This window comes from Fragaria vesca, linkage group LG3 (genome assembly GCF_000184155.1).
Source record: "Fragaria vesca subsp. vesca linkage group LG3, FraVesHawaii_1.0, whole genome shotgun sequence".
NCBI classification, from domain to species: Eukaryota; Viridiplantae; Streptophyta; class Magnoliopsida; order Rosales; family Rosaceae; genus Fragaria; species Fragaria vesca.
In genome coordinates, this window is record NC_020493.1 from 9712630 (window position 1) to 9727366 (window position 14737).

The 14737-nt window shown below is 36.5% G+C and overlaps 1 protein-coding gene and 1 pseudogene across 2 annotated transcripts in view; both read left to right on the forward strand.

The window, feature by feature from the left end:
- LOC101292394 overlaps positions 1 to 14737 on the forward strand; it is a 1325780-nt pseudogene that overhangs the window by 145142 nt on the left and 1165901 nt on the right. The window lies entirely within an intron of this gene.
- Positions 3642 to 13227, forward strand: LOC101310007 (molybdenum cofactor sulfurase-like). Its single transcript, XM_004294021.1, has 22 exons — positions 3642 to 3789; positions 3971 to 4069; positions 4228 to 4286; positions 4498 to 4658; positions 5079 to 5233; positions 6083 to 6209; positions 6449 to 6551; positions 6649 to 6694; positions 7115 to 7153; positions 7225 to 7381; positions 7569 to 7665; positions 8034 to 8150; positions 8964 to 9041; positions 9150 to 9251; positions 9529 to 9604; positions 9912 to 10022; positions 10244 to 10308; positions 10659 to 10810; positions 11399 to 11631; positions 12142 to 12278; positions 12534 to 12644; positions 12739 to 13227. Exons 1-22 carry the CDS (start codon positions 3678 to 3680, stop codon positions 12862 to 12864), a joined length of 2463 nt encoding a protein of 820 aa, XP_004294069.1. The 5' UTR covers positions 3642 to 3677; the 3' UTR covers positions 12865 to 13227.

Here is a 14737-nt window from a genome sequence, read left to right on the forward strand (position 1 = left end):
AAACTATAAGTATTGATGACTACTTATAGTAAACACTCCAAAATCCTGCTTCCCTAAAAATCGAAGTTGTTTGTTGTTGCATGCAGTTCATAAAAGGAAAACACCACATCCATGTTGGATGCTTCTTCCTCTTTGTTTCATGTTCATCAGATTATATTCAATCACTATATGAGGTTATTAACATCATGATGATCAATTTGGAACCATCTATACCCATTCTCCTCTACACATCAAAACATAGAACGCATCAAAAGGTCACATTACCTTCAAATTCCAAGAAACATTGTTCCATGTGGGTGAAGGATCTGATATTTTGCCATCACATAGGTCTCCAATAATATTCCATTAATTAACGATGTACCTAATGCCGAAGAAAATATATTAAAACAAAAACTGACTCGAAGCTAGAAAAAAAAAAAAAAAACTTAAAGCGCACTAACTGTAAATTGCATACATATTTTAATAGGACAGCTAGAACTCGACTAAACTTACAATTGGTAAAAAACAACAGTCAAAGTTACAAATAGAAATCAAAGTACAAAAGCTCTCTATTATAATCAACATGAAAGCATTTTAAATCATATGGAATGCGTAAGGTAAGACAAAAGGATTTGAAAAAAAATCGAGCTCCTTTAATTAGATAAAAACTTCATTAAACTTCATTATATTAAAACAAAAAAGTATATCTGAACATAAAGAAACTGTTTGGATCAAGTCAATAATGGTTACCTCTTGGATCAGTTATCTTCTTATGCCCAAATTCCTCTTATAGAGACTACTGCCGCAAGTTCTAATCATCTCTTAACCTGCACAATACTATAACTGATATTAGTTACTACACATTTTACCAAAACAGTAGCAGAAGTTTTAAGGAAGATAAATAAACTATTCTGCAAGCTACGGTTTATGATATATAAGTGAAATGAGGTGCATATACGTATGACATAAATTGGTGGTTCATGATAGTCTTCTCTGCTATTGTTATTGTCAAATACTTTTTAACATGATGTTTTCTTTTCACCTCCAGCCATAATCTGATATCTATAATATTAAGTTGATATTTGAAGTAAATTACATTATTTACATGAAACAAAGTTGAGAGCAAGCATCATACCTCAGCTTAGTCATTGTGGAAAAACAGCAACAACAGTCCCCCATTCTCTTACTTGTCTCTGCTCCAGACTAAAAAGACCATTATATATCCCCTTGCTAGTTGCGACAAGACAAAAGTAAAAATTATTCTATTAGATTATGCAGGCACTGGGGGAAAAAAAACTAACAGGAATAAGTAAATATGTAAAACATTCATCAAATCGTTTTCAAACCCAAACCTCATAACTAAATAAGAACTCGATTTCTACCCAAATCATAAACTACAACACTAACAAAATCCCTTCAAAATAGAAACCCGAATCAGTTCAAAACCAACATAAACAGAGAAGGAATAGGAAATCAAAGCCAAACCCACAACAAAAACAATAACCCAAACCTCAAGATAGGTAGCACGCGCTTTGCTGCGGGTTTAGACATGACTACTATTACCGAGGTACCATGGCTGGAAAAGAAGACACACCGATCAAAATGGCCAGATGGCTCCTGGAAAAAGTCTGGATTCTGATGTTAGATTGTTCATAGGTAGAAAGGCTGTCAGATTGATCTTGATCGGATATTGAAGTTCACGGCATGGGTTTCTTTCTCTCGGAAGCTTCAAGAGATAACTAAGCGCTAGCGGTGGAAGCTTGAAGAGAGAGACAGAGAGACAGGTCTGAGTTACGACCAAAGGAGAGACACAGAGATCTTGGGCGAGAAGAATCTAGAGAGATTTAGAGAGAAAGAGAGATAAATTCTAGGAATGCAGACAATTCAAGGACAAAATCGTCATTTTACTGTCATTAGTGAACAGTAACTATCCTTGACAAAAAATAGATATATAGTAAATTAACAACTATTCAAAAAAAAAAGAGTATAATTAACAAGAAAAACGGTGGAAAAGGGATATGAAGCTCATAAGTTCAACAGCTATTCCTTGCAGCAGCAAATAAAATGAAGCTTCATGCCAGCCCTACTTTGCTTGAGGGTGAGAGGATATAAAGTCAACAGCAAGGCCGATGGAGTTGATCTTGTCTGCTTCATTGTCTGGGATCTCAAACCCAAACTCCTCTTCAAGTGCCATCACAATCTCCACAGCATCTAAACTATCTAAACCAAGATCTTTCTGGAAATGAGTATCCGGTGTAACCTTGGAAGGATCGACTTTCTGGAAGTTTATGGGTATACCAACAGACTCGAGCCTCTTCGACCCGATCGACGACCTGTCGACCGGAAACCATAACCCGGAGATTCAAGAGTCTTCGTCAGATCTTATAACGGCGGCGAGTCGGCGAACGCAACCTTTCGCTTCATCTTCGCCGGTCTCCGGTCCTTGACGACGATGGCGGCGGTAGGGACATAGACCTTGGCCTGGTTCTGGACGGTGACGCGGAGGCCGTTCCAGAGTTCTAGTCCTTGGCGGTCTCCTTGGTGATGTCTTCTCCGATCTCCTTGGCGGAGAGATTGATGGTACTGATCTTGCGAACGAGGAGGTGAAGAGAGGCAGATAGATATTTTTACTGTAGTTACTGGGTTTCTTGGAATTTTTTTGGTCATAACGACGTTTGCTTTGACTGTTAGAACATAGTGCACCACGGTACACTGAATCCTCTCCGTCAAAATAGAACAGAAAATGTGTAAGAAGATTAACTTTTTCAAAAGGAGGCAGCCTGGGGCGCCTTCGAGTTTCTTGGAGCAACTTGGTTTTGAAACTTTTAGGGTTTCAACTTGATGGCGACAAAACCATGAGGGTGGAGGCCAAAGCGAACAATATGTCGCAATGTGGGCTTTTCAGTTTTCAAGAAAGTGGAATTGGTCAGAGTTAGGCCTGGGTAATTGGATTGTACCTGGATTAGGAATGTGTTATGTTGCATATACTAACTGTGAGATGGCTGACCCCATTTCCAAAGGCAAAGGCGAGACATAGATATCAGGTCACCTAGCTTGAGCATCAGACTGAATTTAGTTATTTGGTTTATGGTTTACGAGGTGTACACCGGTATACACCAATGGAGGTCTTAGTGCTAATCAACTGTTTTAAGGAAATTATAAGTTACTAGATTTTTACTTTTCTTGCTACATGCTCTCTTATGAGACTATTTATAAACAATGAAGGTAGTGTTAATGGTTTCCACTTCTTTTGTTGTAGGTTTTTAATGAGACTATTTGTAAACAATGAAGGTACCGGTTATGGTGCTTGAATCATTTATAAACAATAAAAGTACATACGGTGACATGTCTTCTAACTATTGTTAAAGTATTAATGTATTATTAAAAAAAAGTTTACCAAAAGATTAAGTTTTTCATCTCTATAGACAGATAGAGATCCTAAGAAATTACTTTCTGATGGATTTCACTTTGCGAAACAAAACAAGCGACGCCTCCCTCTGGGTTGGAAACTTGGAATTAAACGTTTCGTGCCAAAACACAAATGCAAGTACGGTAAGCTAGTTTGACCAAACTTTCAAAAAAGCTGGTTTGACCAAAACACAATGGTCGGACAAAACAAGGCGGTGTAAAAGCCAAACTGAACCGCTCTCTCACTCAACACAGCATCATCTTACGTTTCCACTCACTCTTGTCCTCTCATGGATGCAACCAAGGAAGAGTTTCTCAGAGAATTCGGGGAGGACTACGGATACCCAAACGGACCCAAATCCATCGATGAAATCCGAGCAACCGAGTTCAAACGATTAGATGGTAAAAAACTTCACCTTTAACTCTCTTAAAAATCACACCTTTTCTTCTCTGATTGCTTCCCCCGAAAATTTGAGCTGGAAAAGTTTCAGTCTTTGGATTCTATTGGTTTGGTTTTGAGTTGGGGGAAACTGGGTTTTGGTTATTGATGTTGTTGGATTTGGCACACACTTGGGCAATGCAGGGAATGTGTACTTGGATCATGCTGGGGCTACTTTGTACTCTGAGTTGCAGCTGGAAGCAATCTTTAAAGATTTGAATGCCAATGTGTATGGGAACCCACGTATCCTATTGCATTGAAAGTATATGGTTTTTGATCTGTTAGATTCTTAACGGGATTCTGGAATAGGATTTGGAAGTAGTGTGTTTTTATGGTTGGTGTTTGTATTTATTGATCTTGACTCATGATTGCTTTCATCAAGTTCCTTAATTTGAATTTAGATAGTCAAAGTGATACCAGTTCTGCCACAAGTGACATTGTGAGGGAAGCTCGCCAACAGGTATGATATGTCATCTGTTGCTGCTTCTGATGCTAGGACTTCAATATTTGCGAGTATTCAGGATAAATAGTGGACCTATAGATTATGTCTGAATTGGTATTTACTAGTAATGTTCACTCTGATAATTTTTTCTTGGTTCTATGACTTCTATCTGAATAAGTTTGAATTTTAAGTAGTATGCTAAATAGCCTCTGGTGTCACACTTGTATAGGTCCTCGACTACTGCAAAGCATCCCCGAAAGAATACAGCTGCATATTCACTTCTGGGGCAACAGCTGCCCTGAAGCTAGTAGGGGAGGCCTTTCCTTGGAGCTCTCAGAGCTGTTTTACATACATGACAGAGAATCACAATAGTGTTCTTGGGATTAGAGAGTATCCTACCATACTTCACTCCAACATCATTGTTATCATTTAGTAATCATTAGCGAAAGTTCTGTTTCAATTTCTAACTTACCGCCTTTTCATTTTACTGCATACTCTACTCAAACTGCCTCTCATATTTTGTTTCTGATGTTTTTGTTTTATTTTGTTTTATTGATATGAACCTCTCTGATTGAAGAACACCTAAATACACTGGTCAGACTAAAAGCATTGAATTAACTATCTCCTTGCGTTCCCATTGTTGATAAGCATCTCACAAAATATTGTTGGATAGAACAAAATCTTAGGACACACAAACATACTCTGGATCCAAGTACTCTGCAGTTGAGTGAATATTCTTTATTCTTCTCGTTCACCTTAAAAGTCAGTGATTCGTGATTCCATATCTGTGTAACCCTTAATTACATTCAGATATGCTCTTGGTCAAGGCGCTGCAGCCTTTGCAATAGATATTGAAGAGCATGTGAATCATGGAGTATCAGGTGGTAATGTACCATCCATGAGGGTCTTGCATCATGAAGTACAGCGAAGAAATAAAGCTAGATCTATGGAGAAGGAGCCAAAAGGTAATTCTGAGTAAAACATATGATATTTTATGGAAAAATTAAGAAGTAATGTATCATTGCATTTCTTGGCTATGTATTAACAATATGTATCTGTGTGCACACTAATATCCATGAGTTCAGTGAGGGGAAAGGTTCAGAGTGTTGGGCTGATCTATGGATTTATTCTGAGTTATGAAATTATATTATTGAATGTTGAGAAGTCTCTTGGTTCCACTGGTTTCCCCATGGCAGTTGTCAGGATTATTGGTAAAAACTAGATGCATCTGATAAAATGTTTATGCTGGGTAATCATAATGATGGGGTTTAGGGGACTGAAATGAGGGGATAGTTAATGCATGGTTAAACTCTAGATTTATTTATCCTATTCTTTAAGGAAGTTCAGTTGTTAAGGATTTAAGACTAAATTTATATTACAATGAACAATCCTTATGATATTTTGATGTGTTTGTAGGTTATTTTGTTGTCACTTTCATTTGTCTGATTCTGTAAGATTCAGATGTTGAGTGTTGAGGATTTACCAAATATATATTACAATGAATGAACCTTGTGGTATTTTGATGTGTTTGTAGGTTATTTTGTTGTCACTTTCATTTGTCTGATTCTGTAAGATTCAGATGTTCGAGTGTTGAGGATTTACCAAATATATATTACAATGAATGAACCTTGTGGTATTTTGATGTCTTTTATCTGTTATTGCTGTTGCTAGCCTCTTTATGGCTGCAGGCTGCTGTAGAAATTGTTGGACTTGAAAAGAAGTTGATTAAATTTAAATTCTACTCAAACTTATGAAATTTTGTGATACTTGATCATCTAGCTGAAAGTTGGATGTTGATATTTTACGTTTTGCAGGTGGCTCATATAACTTATTCGCTTTCCCATCTGAGTGTAATTTCTCAGGATTGCGATTCAACCTTGACTTGGTGAAGATAATCAAAGAAGATCCAAAAACAATTTTGGAAAGCTCTCCATTTTGCAAGTATGACAGTCATGCTACTGTATTCCAAAATATCCATGATTTTGTAGCCACCTGTCTGTTAAATCCCTCATCTTTGCTGTTGATCAATCTTGAAATGGCTGTGTTAGGGTCTATGTACTTGAGTGTGCTTTATGGTTTATATTCATTTGTCTGGGTAGTAAAGAGGAATTACATTTTGATAACTCTTCATTTATTTGAATATGCATTTGATATATTGTTATTTCTCCTTATCCAAAAAGTGGCCACTGGATGGTCTTGATTGATGCTGCAAAAGGATGTGCCACAGAACCACCAGATCTATCATTATATCCAGCAGATTTTGTTGTTATATCTTTCTATAAGGTATGTATTGTAGGTTGGACGTTTCCTTTTGGAGTTTGTATCTAAATGTATATACCTTTCGCACTGATGCTTTGTTCTCTGCATGTTTCTTGTTAAGCTATTTGGTTATCCAACTGGACTCGGCGCCCTCATTGCTCGAAATGGTAAACAATTAAGTGATCTTAAACTATATGATGGTGGTGTTTGTGGTTCTCTATATTGTTTTATTATTGCCTTTGACATGGTATTGCCTTCTTATCACTAGAATGCTGGTCAGTGTTTAGTCTTTGTAACTCCTTTTAGTCTAGACTGTTGCTACTTGCTAATTATATGGACTATCATTAATAATTAGGCATACAGTTAGGTTTGTTGTAAATGGAGGTGATACTGTAAAGTTGAAGATCTACTTTAACTTTTATTATTTGAAATTGTTTGAAGACTGTATTCCACTAATCTTACGTCATTACAAGTAGTTACTTAAACAGGGGTTGTTGCTTCTCTCTAATTTCAACTAAGTTTCTGCATTGATATCAAAATAATGGTCATGGTTCTCTAATATTATATTTTACTTTCAAATTCCACAGATGCTGCTAGAGTACTGAAGAAAACTTACTTCAGTGGAGGTTCGCAACTATCTAATTTGCTAGAGGAAGTTGGTATAGTTAGGCAGTTGATAATTGTAAGAATGATACAGGTACTGTTTCTGCCTCGATTGCTGACATCGACTTTGTGAAAAGAAGACAAAATGTGGAAGAGCTGTTTGAGGATGGCACCATTTCATACCTGAGCATAGCATCTATTCAACATGGGTTTAAAATTCTGAACTCACTGACTATATCTGCTATATCTCGGTAGGTAATATTTTGCTACTTCTATAATTACTTGCGGATCCCACTTCACGTAGACTTCCATTTTTGCTCATACTTTTATAGAAGGGCGAGAAAATCTTGTGCAAGAAACCTCTCTTGCCTACTTCTTCATTTCCATATCATTGCCTAGAGATAACTTATAACTATGCATGCGCTTGTCACATCTTAGGCATACAGCATCACTTGCCTTGTATGTAAGGAAGAAGCTCCTGGCTTTGAAACATGAAAATGGAGCCAAGGTTTGCACACTTTATGGCATGTCAAAGGTACACTTTCTATTATAATGCGTATATTATTTATTTTGTTTAGTACATCTGCAACATTAATTAAGTGATTGAATGCATCATCTCGTAGTCATGACAGTCAACCAAGAGTAGAATTCCTTATTCTTTGGTACCAGGAAAGTTTCTCCAGAAAGTCTAGATAAGTTAAGTCGGTTTGGTCTACAGTTGAAGTTTAACACTATCAATTCTTCAGCAGTTAAAATGTCCTATCTAAGACTGGAAAAAAAAAAAATCATTCCTTAAGTTTTGACATGACTTTATTAGGGAATGCTGAATAGACCCACATAATCTCTTTATTTTATGTTTTTCGGTTTGGTTGATCTGATATATCTGCAACTTCTCTGTATCAGGCATTATGTCATGGCCTTGGTCCAACAATCTCATTCAACTTGAAAAGGATGAATGGCACTTGGTACGGATACCGTGAAGTTGAAAAGCTGGCATCTTTATCTGGAATTCAGTTACGGGTAAAATTCAAGAGATGTTCTTTCGGCATCATTTTTTCTTTTTAAGATATACATTTGGATTTCCTGAAAAATATGTGGCCTAAAGAAGTGAGGAGATGGGATTAAGTTCTTATGTTCAGTTACGAATGATAGGTGACCCTAATCCACAAAAGTCATTACATCTTACAAGATGACATTACTTTCCAATTAAAATAATTTAGTTCAGACTTCCCTAAGTTGATGACCAGTGTTTGTAGCTAGTAAACGACCTCTTCTAAATTTGTGTGGTAGCATTAGAATAAAGCTGGAAGGTGGTGCATTAATAAACTAAGCTGTGGAGGGTGGTTATGTCTTTTGTTTTTTTTTTTTTTTTTTTTTTTTTTTTTTTTGGAATTGGGTGGTTATGCTTGTTACATTAGGCATTAAGGGAACGTCTGGTATAGGTATCGTCAAATATCTTGCGCTGGATACCTTGAGACTTGAATTCTGGTGGACACCGATTTAACCGCAGGAGCCAGAACAACAAATATCTCGACGTTATGTGGAACTTTTATAATGTAGTGATGTAATTCCTTGTTCATGTGTCCTATAGATTATCATTCATCTGCTACTGACCGTATGAAAGCATCTTTGCAGTTCCTTGGTGTCACAAGCTCACTAATATAGAATTGTAGCTTAAATACTATTCAACATCATTCTTCTGTTTTATACACGCACATTAAGTATTGTTATTTCACATTTGCATGCATCTCCTAGATATATCTGATAAAGAATCTGGTTGAAGGAGAGGGTTATTAATGGAAGTTTTCTTTTGGTCACTTGTTTTCATTGTAGACAGGATGCTTTTGCAATCCCGGTGCATGTGCGAAATACCTAGGCTTGTCTCACCTGGAACTTCTCTCAAACATTGAGGTCCTACTTACTGTTCAATTAGTCAATGACTTCTATACAATTTGTTTGGTCCACTAGATGGAACGTATCTGTTGGGATTCTGCTGAGATTATGAATTATTCTTATCAGGCTGGCCATGTTTGCTGGGATGACAATGACATTATTCATGGAAAACCTACCGGAGCTGTGAGAGTATCCTTTGGTTATATGTCAACATTTGAAGATGCAAAGGTACATTCTAAGCCGCAGTGAAAAACAGAGTTCACAAATATTAGTATATAGTGATACTGCATGTCTTTCCAATCTCATGAACAAGCTACTGTGAAAACCTCACCACAAAATGTTTATTTTTGGTAAATTCCAAAATTGTCTGTCATATTCGATGTGTATATGGAGATGTAATATTGTCATACACATAGCAAAAGAGAGAAGAAAAGAAAAAATAAAATAAACTGACCCTTTGGTGCTAGTCCTCTAATTTTCTTTTCTTTGTTTTCATGATATGCAGAAATTTATTGATTTTGTGACAAGTTCCTTTGTAGCATTATCACATGGGACTGGAAATGGGTATCAAATAAAGCAAGGTTCATCCCCTTTCTGAATAAGGTTACTGTATATGTTGCTTTATACTTTGGTGTGATATGGTTTATATGACTGAATTGCCTACCATGATGTCTTGTGAAATCAAATTTTTGAGCTCTCCCTCTATTTGTTTGCATAAATGGTACTATGTGTAACCACATAGATACGACAGAGATAAAAGAGGGAATAGTTTGCTATAACCGTAAAAGAATACTTTGCTCTGAACTTTTCTCTTCCTGTGTACATGGATTGTGGACTCCCAGGCACTTTTCAGGAAATCTTATTTTGTTCAATCTTGATAAATTGTAGGTCCTGAAAGCAGATTAGCAGCAGGAAGTTTCTGTTTGAAATCTGTTACTATCTACCCAATAAAATCATGTGCAGGATTCAATGTGGAAAGTTGGCCTCTGAACAGTTCTGGTTGTCTTTTACTGTCCCAGATGGCGTGCACCTTTTTTTACGTTTCCTTTGATTAATAGCATCAAGGGCCATTCCTTAATATTATTTTAATTCAATTAACTTTCCTACGGCATCTAGAGATGCTTCTTGAAATAAGGCACAAGCTTGCCTAGCCAGTTGATTTTTTTGGAATGTGTTTTGGAACAGGATTTTGAATTTGATCTTTTCTATGATTTGAGTAGGTCTGCGTCATGATCGGGAATGGGTTCTTACAAGCCTAAGTGGTGAAATCCTTACACAAAAGAAGGTGAACTACCAATTTAGTAGTTTACTGATGCAGGAGTAGAATGACACACACACACACACACACACACGGACTGATGGACCAATGAAGACACTATGGTGGTAGATCCACTTATTTCCATGTCAGTCTTCATGTCCAGCTATTGAAATGCAAGCTAGTTATAAAGCTACCAGGTTCACTGATTTTGTCCGTTGTAGGGAAAACTGAATTGGAGATGGATGTAAATTTTGGTTTTGATGGGATAGTCCACTTTGTTATTTAGATCATTCTTGTGGGTCCAGGTCAATTATTGTAATTGTGGTGCGAAATGATTATTATTGAAGTTTTAAACTCTTCTGAATTTCGTTTTGTAGGTCCCTGAAATGTGCTTCATAAGTACTTTTATTGACCTCAATAAGGGAATATTGTTTGTAGAGTCACCCCGATGCCAAGTGAGACTACCCATCAACTTTATGTCAAACTCATTTAATGGTGGGAGAGAAGAGATTACTTTACATGGCCAAAGGTAAATTATAAAAACTCGGTTTCTTTAATTGCTTGTCATTCAGTTTTCTTTTTATTACTCTTTATTTCTAAGAATGTGGCATTGTTTATGATATGTCGTGTGGACCTAAAGACTTGGAGGAGGGATATAGAATGGTTAATATCAAAATACATGGTCTGCAAAGGTTTAAGTCACAGACTCACAGATACCATTGGAAAATCATTGTACAGATATTAATAGCGACAACTATGATGATATAATGGAGAGAGATAAAAAATAACCACAGCTTACTGGAGACAGATTGATGTAGGTATAAGTATGTTTTGTGGCTTGAAATCAGCAGTGACTCGAAAAAAAATTCTAGGTTAATTCTGTTTGACGTCTTCCTTTTTGTTGAGAGGGATATTGCATAGTTTTGCATTAATAGCAAACTTCATGATCTGCTGTACTGGACAAAATAAGTTTAATAAGTTCTGTTGAGGTTTGCATGCATTCTAGTTACGGAGTTGTGTAGACCATTTCCTTTTTGTTGTTATTCTGTATATTGTATTATTGTACAATAGTTACATAGATGTCATGGTTATATTGTATTTTTTTTTTTTGGCTTAGATATGAAGTACAGGCTTACGAAAAGGAAATCAACGTATGGTTTAGCAATGCCATTGGTCGTCCATGCACATTATTACGGTGTTTTAGCTCAAAATACAATCTTGGCTTGAATAAGAGCAAAAGTACGGACATATGCAGAAGGATGGAGAGCATGTTGAATTTTTCTAATGAAGCTCAGTTCTTATTAATATCGGAGGAAAGCGTGTCTGACCTCGACAGCAGACTAAAAACAAGTATGCATTCTATTGTACTGTTCAGTCACATAACTAGTATAGCACTCCTGATGCGGAACTGAACCTTTTTGAGTTGATGATGCTGGGTCATCTCCTATTGTGAATGCAAATGCAATACGTGTCCCTTGAAATCCTAGAGAAGTTGCATGTTTCCTTTTTTGTTTCTTTTCCTTCCTCCTTGATTATAATCTTTTCATCTCTGATTATAATCAAACCTCATAGTCTGTTAATCCCTTTCAATACATTGTGAATGTATGTCGACAGGTGTTGAGCACTTTGTGGTTAAGACCTGAATCCCACCTAATGGTAGTTAGCTGAAGCCATTCTTATCTAACCAAGTCTCAAATCACCTACATGTATCAGAGTTTTCCAATAAAAATAAAAATAAAAATAGATATGAGGAACAATTGATGCCTTCTCTTTTCAACTGAGTTGTCATTTGCGGTATAAGAATCTTTTTGCCCTGATATCTATGGATTGAAAGTCTATGTAACTCGATAGTTATTGCAGATGTACAAAAGGCTGCTCAAGAAACAGGAGGCCAAATCAATCCAATGAGATTTCGGCCCAACCTCGTTGTATCTGGTGGTGAACCATATGCCGAAGATGGATGGAGAAACCTTAAAATTGGGAATATGTATTTCACAGTAAGTTCATGAACTGAAATAAAGACACTGATTACTTTTACCAATGACTGCCTAATTGTTGCGGACTCTAGCAGAGATGTTGGATAATGATGGTGTGAGTTTGTAGTTATTTGGCATGCAAGGGTTCATGGCGGATAGTATGCTTAATTAAGTTCTTGAGCTTTTATAGCCAATGATAGAGTTTATACTTATGTTTTCTATATGCTCTCGTGTTGTGCCTTTCTTGATTTCGGAGGCAAATTTTTTTTTTCCTAGTCTTTGGGTGGATGCAACCGTTGTCAGATGATTAACATTGTTCATGAAGCTGGACAAGTGCGGAAGTCGAATGAACCTTTGTCAACTCTAGCATCATATAGGAGAGACAAGGTATGCCATGAAAGTTATATAAAGCTGATGTTATTCTAATTAACTTCATTGTTATCAGCAAGAATTATATATATTAACTTTCTGATAAATGCAGGGAAAGATCTTGTTTGGGATACTGCTGAAATACGAAAAAAGCATTGGAGGGTGGGATGGTGACGAGAAAGATGATGATGATTTGTGGCTTCGAGTAGGACAAGATGTACATCCAAATATAGTTTAGCGTCAAAACTCAAAACATGTCAGTGGAGCAGCCAATCTAAAACGCATGTTATCATCGTTGGTACGTGTAGAAGGATTTGGCATGGTCTACAGTGGACAGTGTTATAGAGCTTTAATGCTCACCGCCCTATGTGGATTCCAATTTCTCAGCCAGGGGTGTCTTTTTTCCCTTGGGAAAAGTATACTTGGCCCGTTTTCAACAAAAGAAAAGAACACTTAGCGCACCATATAAACAATTTTCCTTGGTACTAATTGTACTTTAACGATGTCTAAATCACATGCATTCAGAAATCAGAACTAGCTTCTGGATATCGATGTATGCCGGTGTTTATAGATGTTTCAGTGGACCTGAAACTTTTTGTTCAAGTCTTCATACTTTACTGCATGGTCTACAGTTCTATAGGAGAGTGAAAGCCTAATCTAAAACCTACAGGCATGTGTTGTTATATCAAAGCAGCCGAAGACTGACCAAAATGAAGGGTTTGAGCTTTTGATCATGACCAAAGGCCAAAGCTGAAGCCTGTGTTGCTAGCTAGGTGACCAACTTGTAGTTGGTAATAATTGATCAACTGGCACAAAAAGTTCATATCTGTCCCTTATAAGTTGGCCCGACATGGAAAATTTTATGCATTTTTCAAACCAGGATTGATTAAACTCAATAATCCATCTCTGGCTGTTTGACACTGCAACCCCGTAAGTAGGGTTGGTTATCTCTACTTGATAGTTATACTCCAACCAACTGGGTTGCTTGACTTGCTTCTGTGACTCTCTGTGTTTTGTCTAAGACTTGTTCGTATTGTTGTATTCCTCCTGGGCTCCTGGCTGCTGTCTATTCTTCATTGTTAATAATTCAGCTGCTTCTGTGGTCTCTGTTGATGCTGCACTTATGGTAGTCAATAATTTTGTGTTGATATTGTGTCCTTAATTGAACACAAGTGGGGGAGGCCGTCATGACCCTTTGATGATGTATTTTGCAGTCTTCCCTGCATTGTCATGTACGGATGGCAATGTATCAAGTTGGGGATGAAGATCACAATTTGAGAATGAAAATTCGTTGTTGTGCCGCCTCGTGTTACTAGCTTTAGAGTTAATTGAGAAATAGTGTGGTACAGACTCGACATAAATTTGTGTGGAATGCATATTGTCAAACTTACTGTAACAACGATATATCACAAAAAGTGATGATGATAAAATTAATTTAGTTGTAAAATTGTGTTGGGATCCATGTATCAGGGATTATGAGATTCAAGGGCAAATTTACCATCCTTGACGGGGTCCAATGTCAAATGTCAAATTTACTGTAACAACGATATATTACAGTGATAATGATCAAATTAATTGAGTTGTAATTCTGACTTGGGATTGATGAATCACGGATTATAAGATTCAACCATCACCCTTGATGATTTAGAGTTTTATAATAATCAACATTGTTCTTCAAATGTGAACTCTCCAAATCATGTTAATCTCAACAGAGCAGAACTAGGATTTACAACTTGTAAAATCAACATTTTTCTTCCAAATGATGATTTTGAAAAATGTTGTGTAACTCAGTGAGAGTGAGTGTGTGTGTGTATATATATATACATATTTTGAAAGAAATAAAAATATATATCATTATGATTTTATCAACAAAAAATAAAAAATAGAATCTAGCTGATAACTGTTTGATCCATTCCTGGTCGGGAGGAATCCAAATTAATCATCCAATTAATATGCTTCCTTGCTTCCCACAGCTGGCATGGTGGCTGTTAATAAATAGATGTATTCATCCTAATCCTATAATATGTGCGTGCTTCTAGATATATTCTTCCTTAGAGAAATGAAATGCAAGTGTGTGTGTCTATATATATATATATATATATATATATATA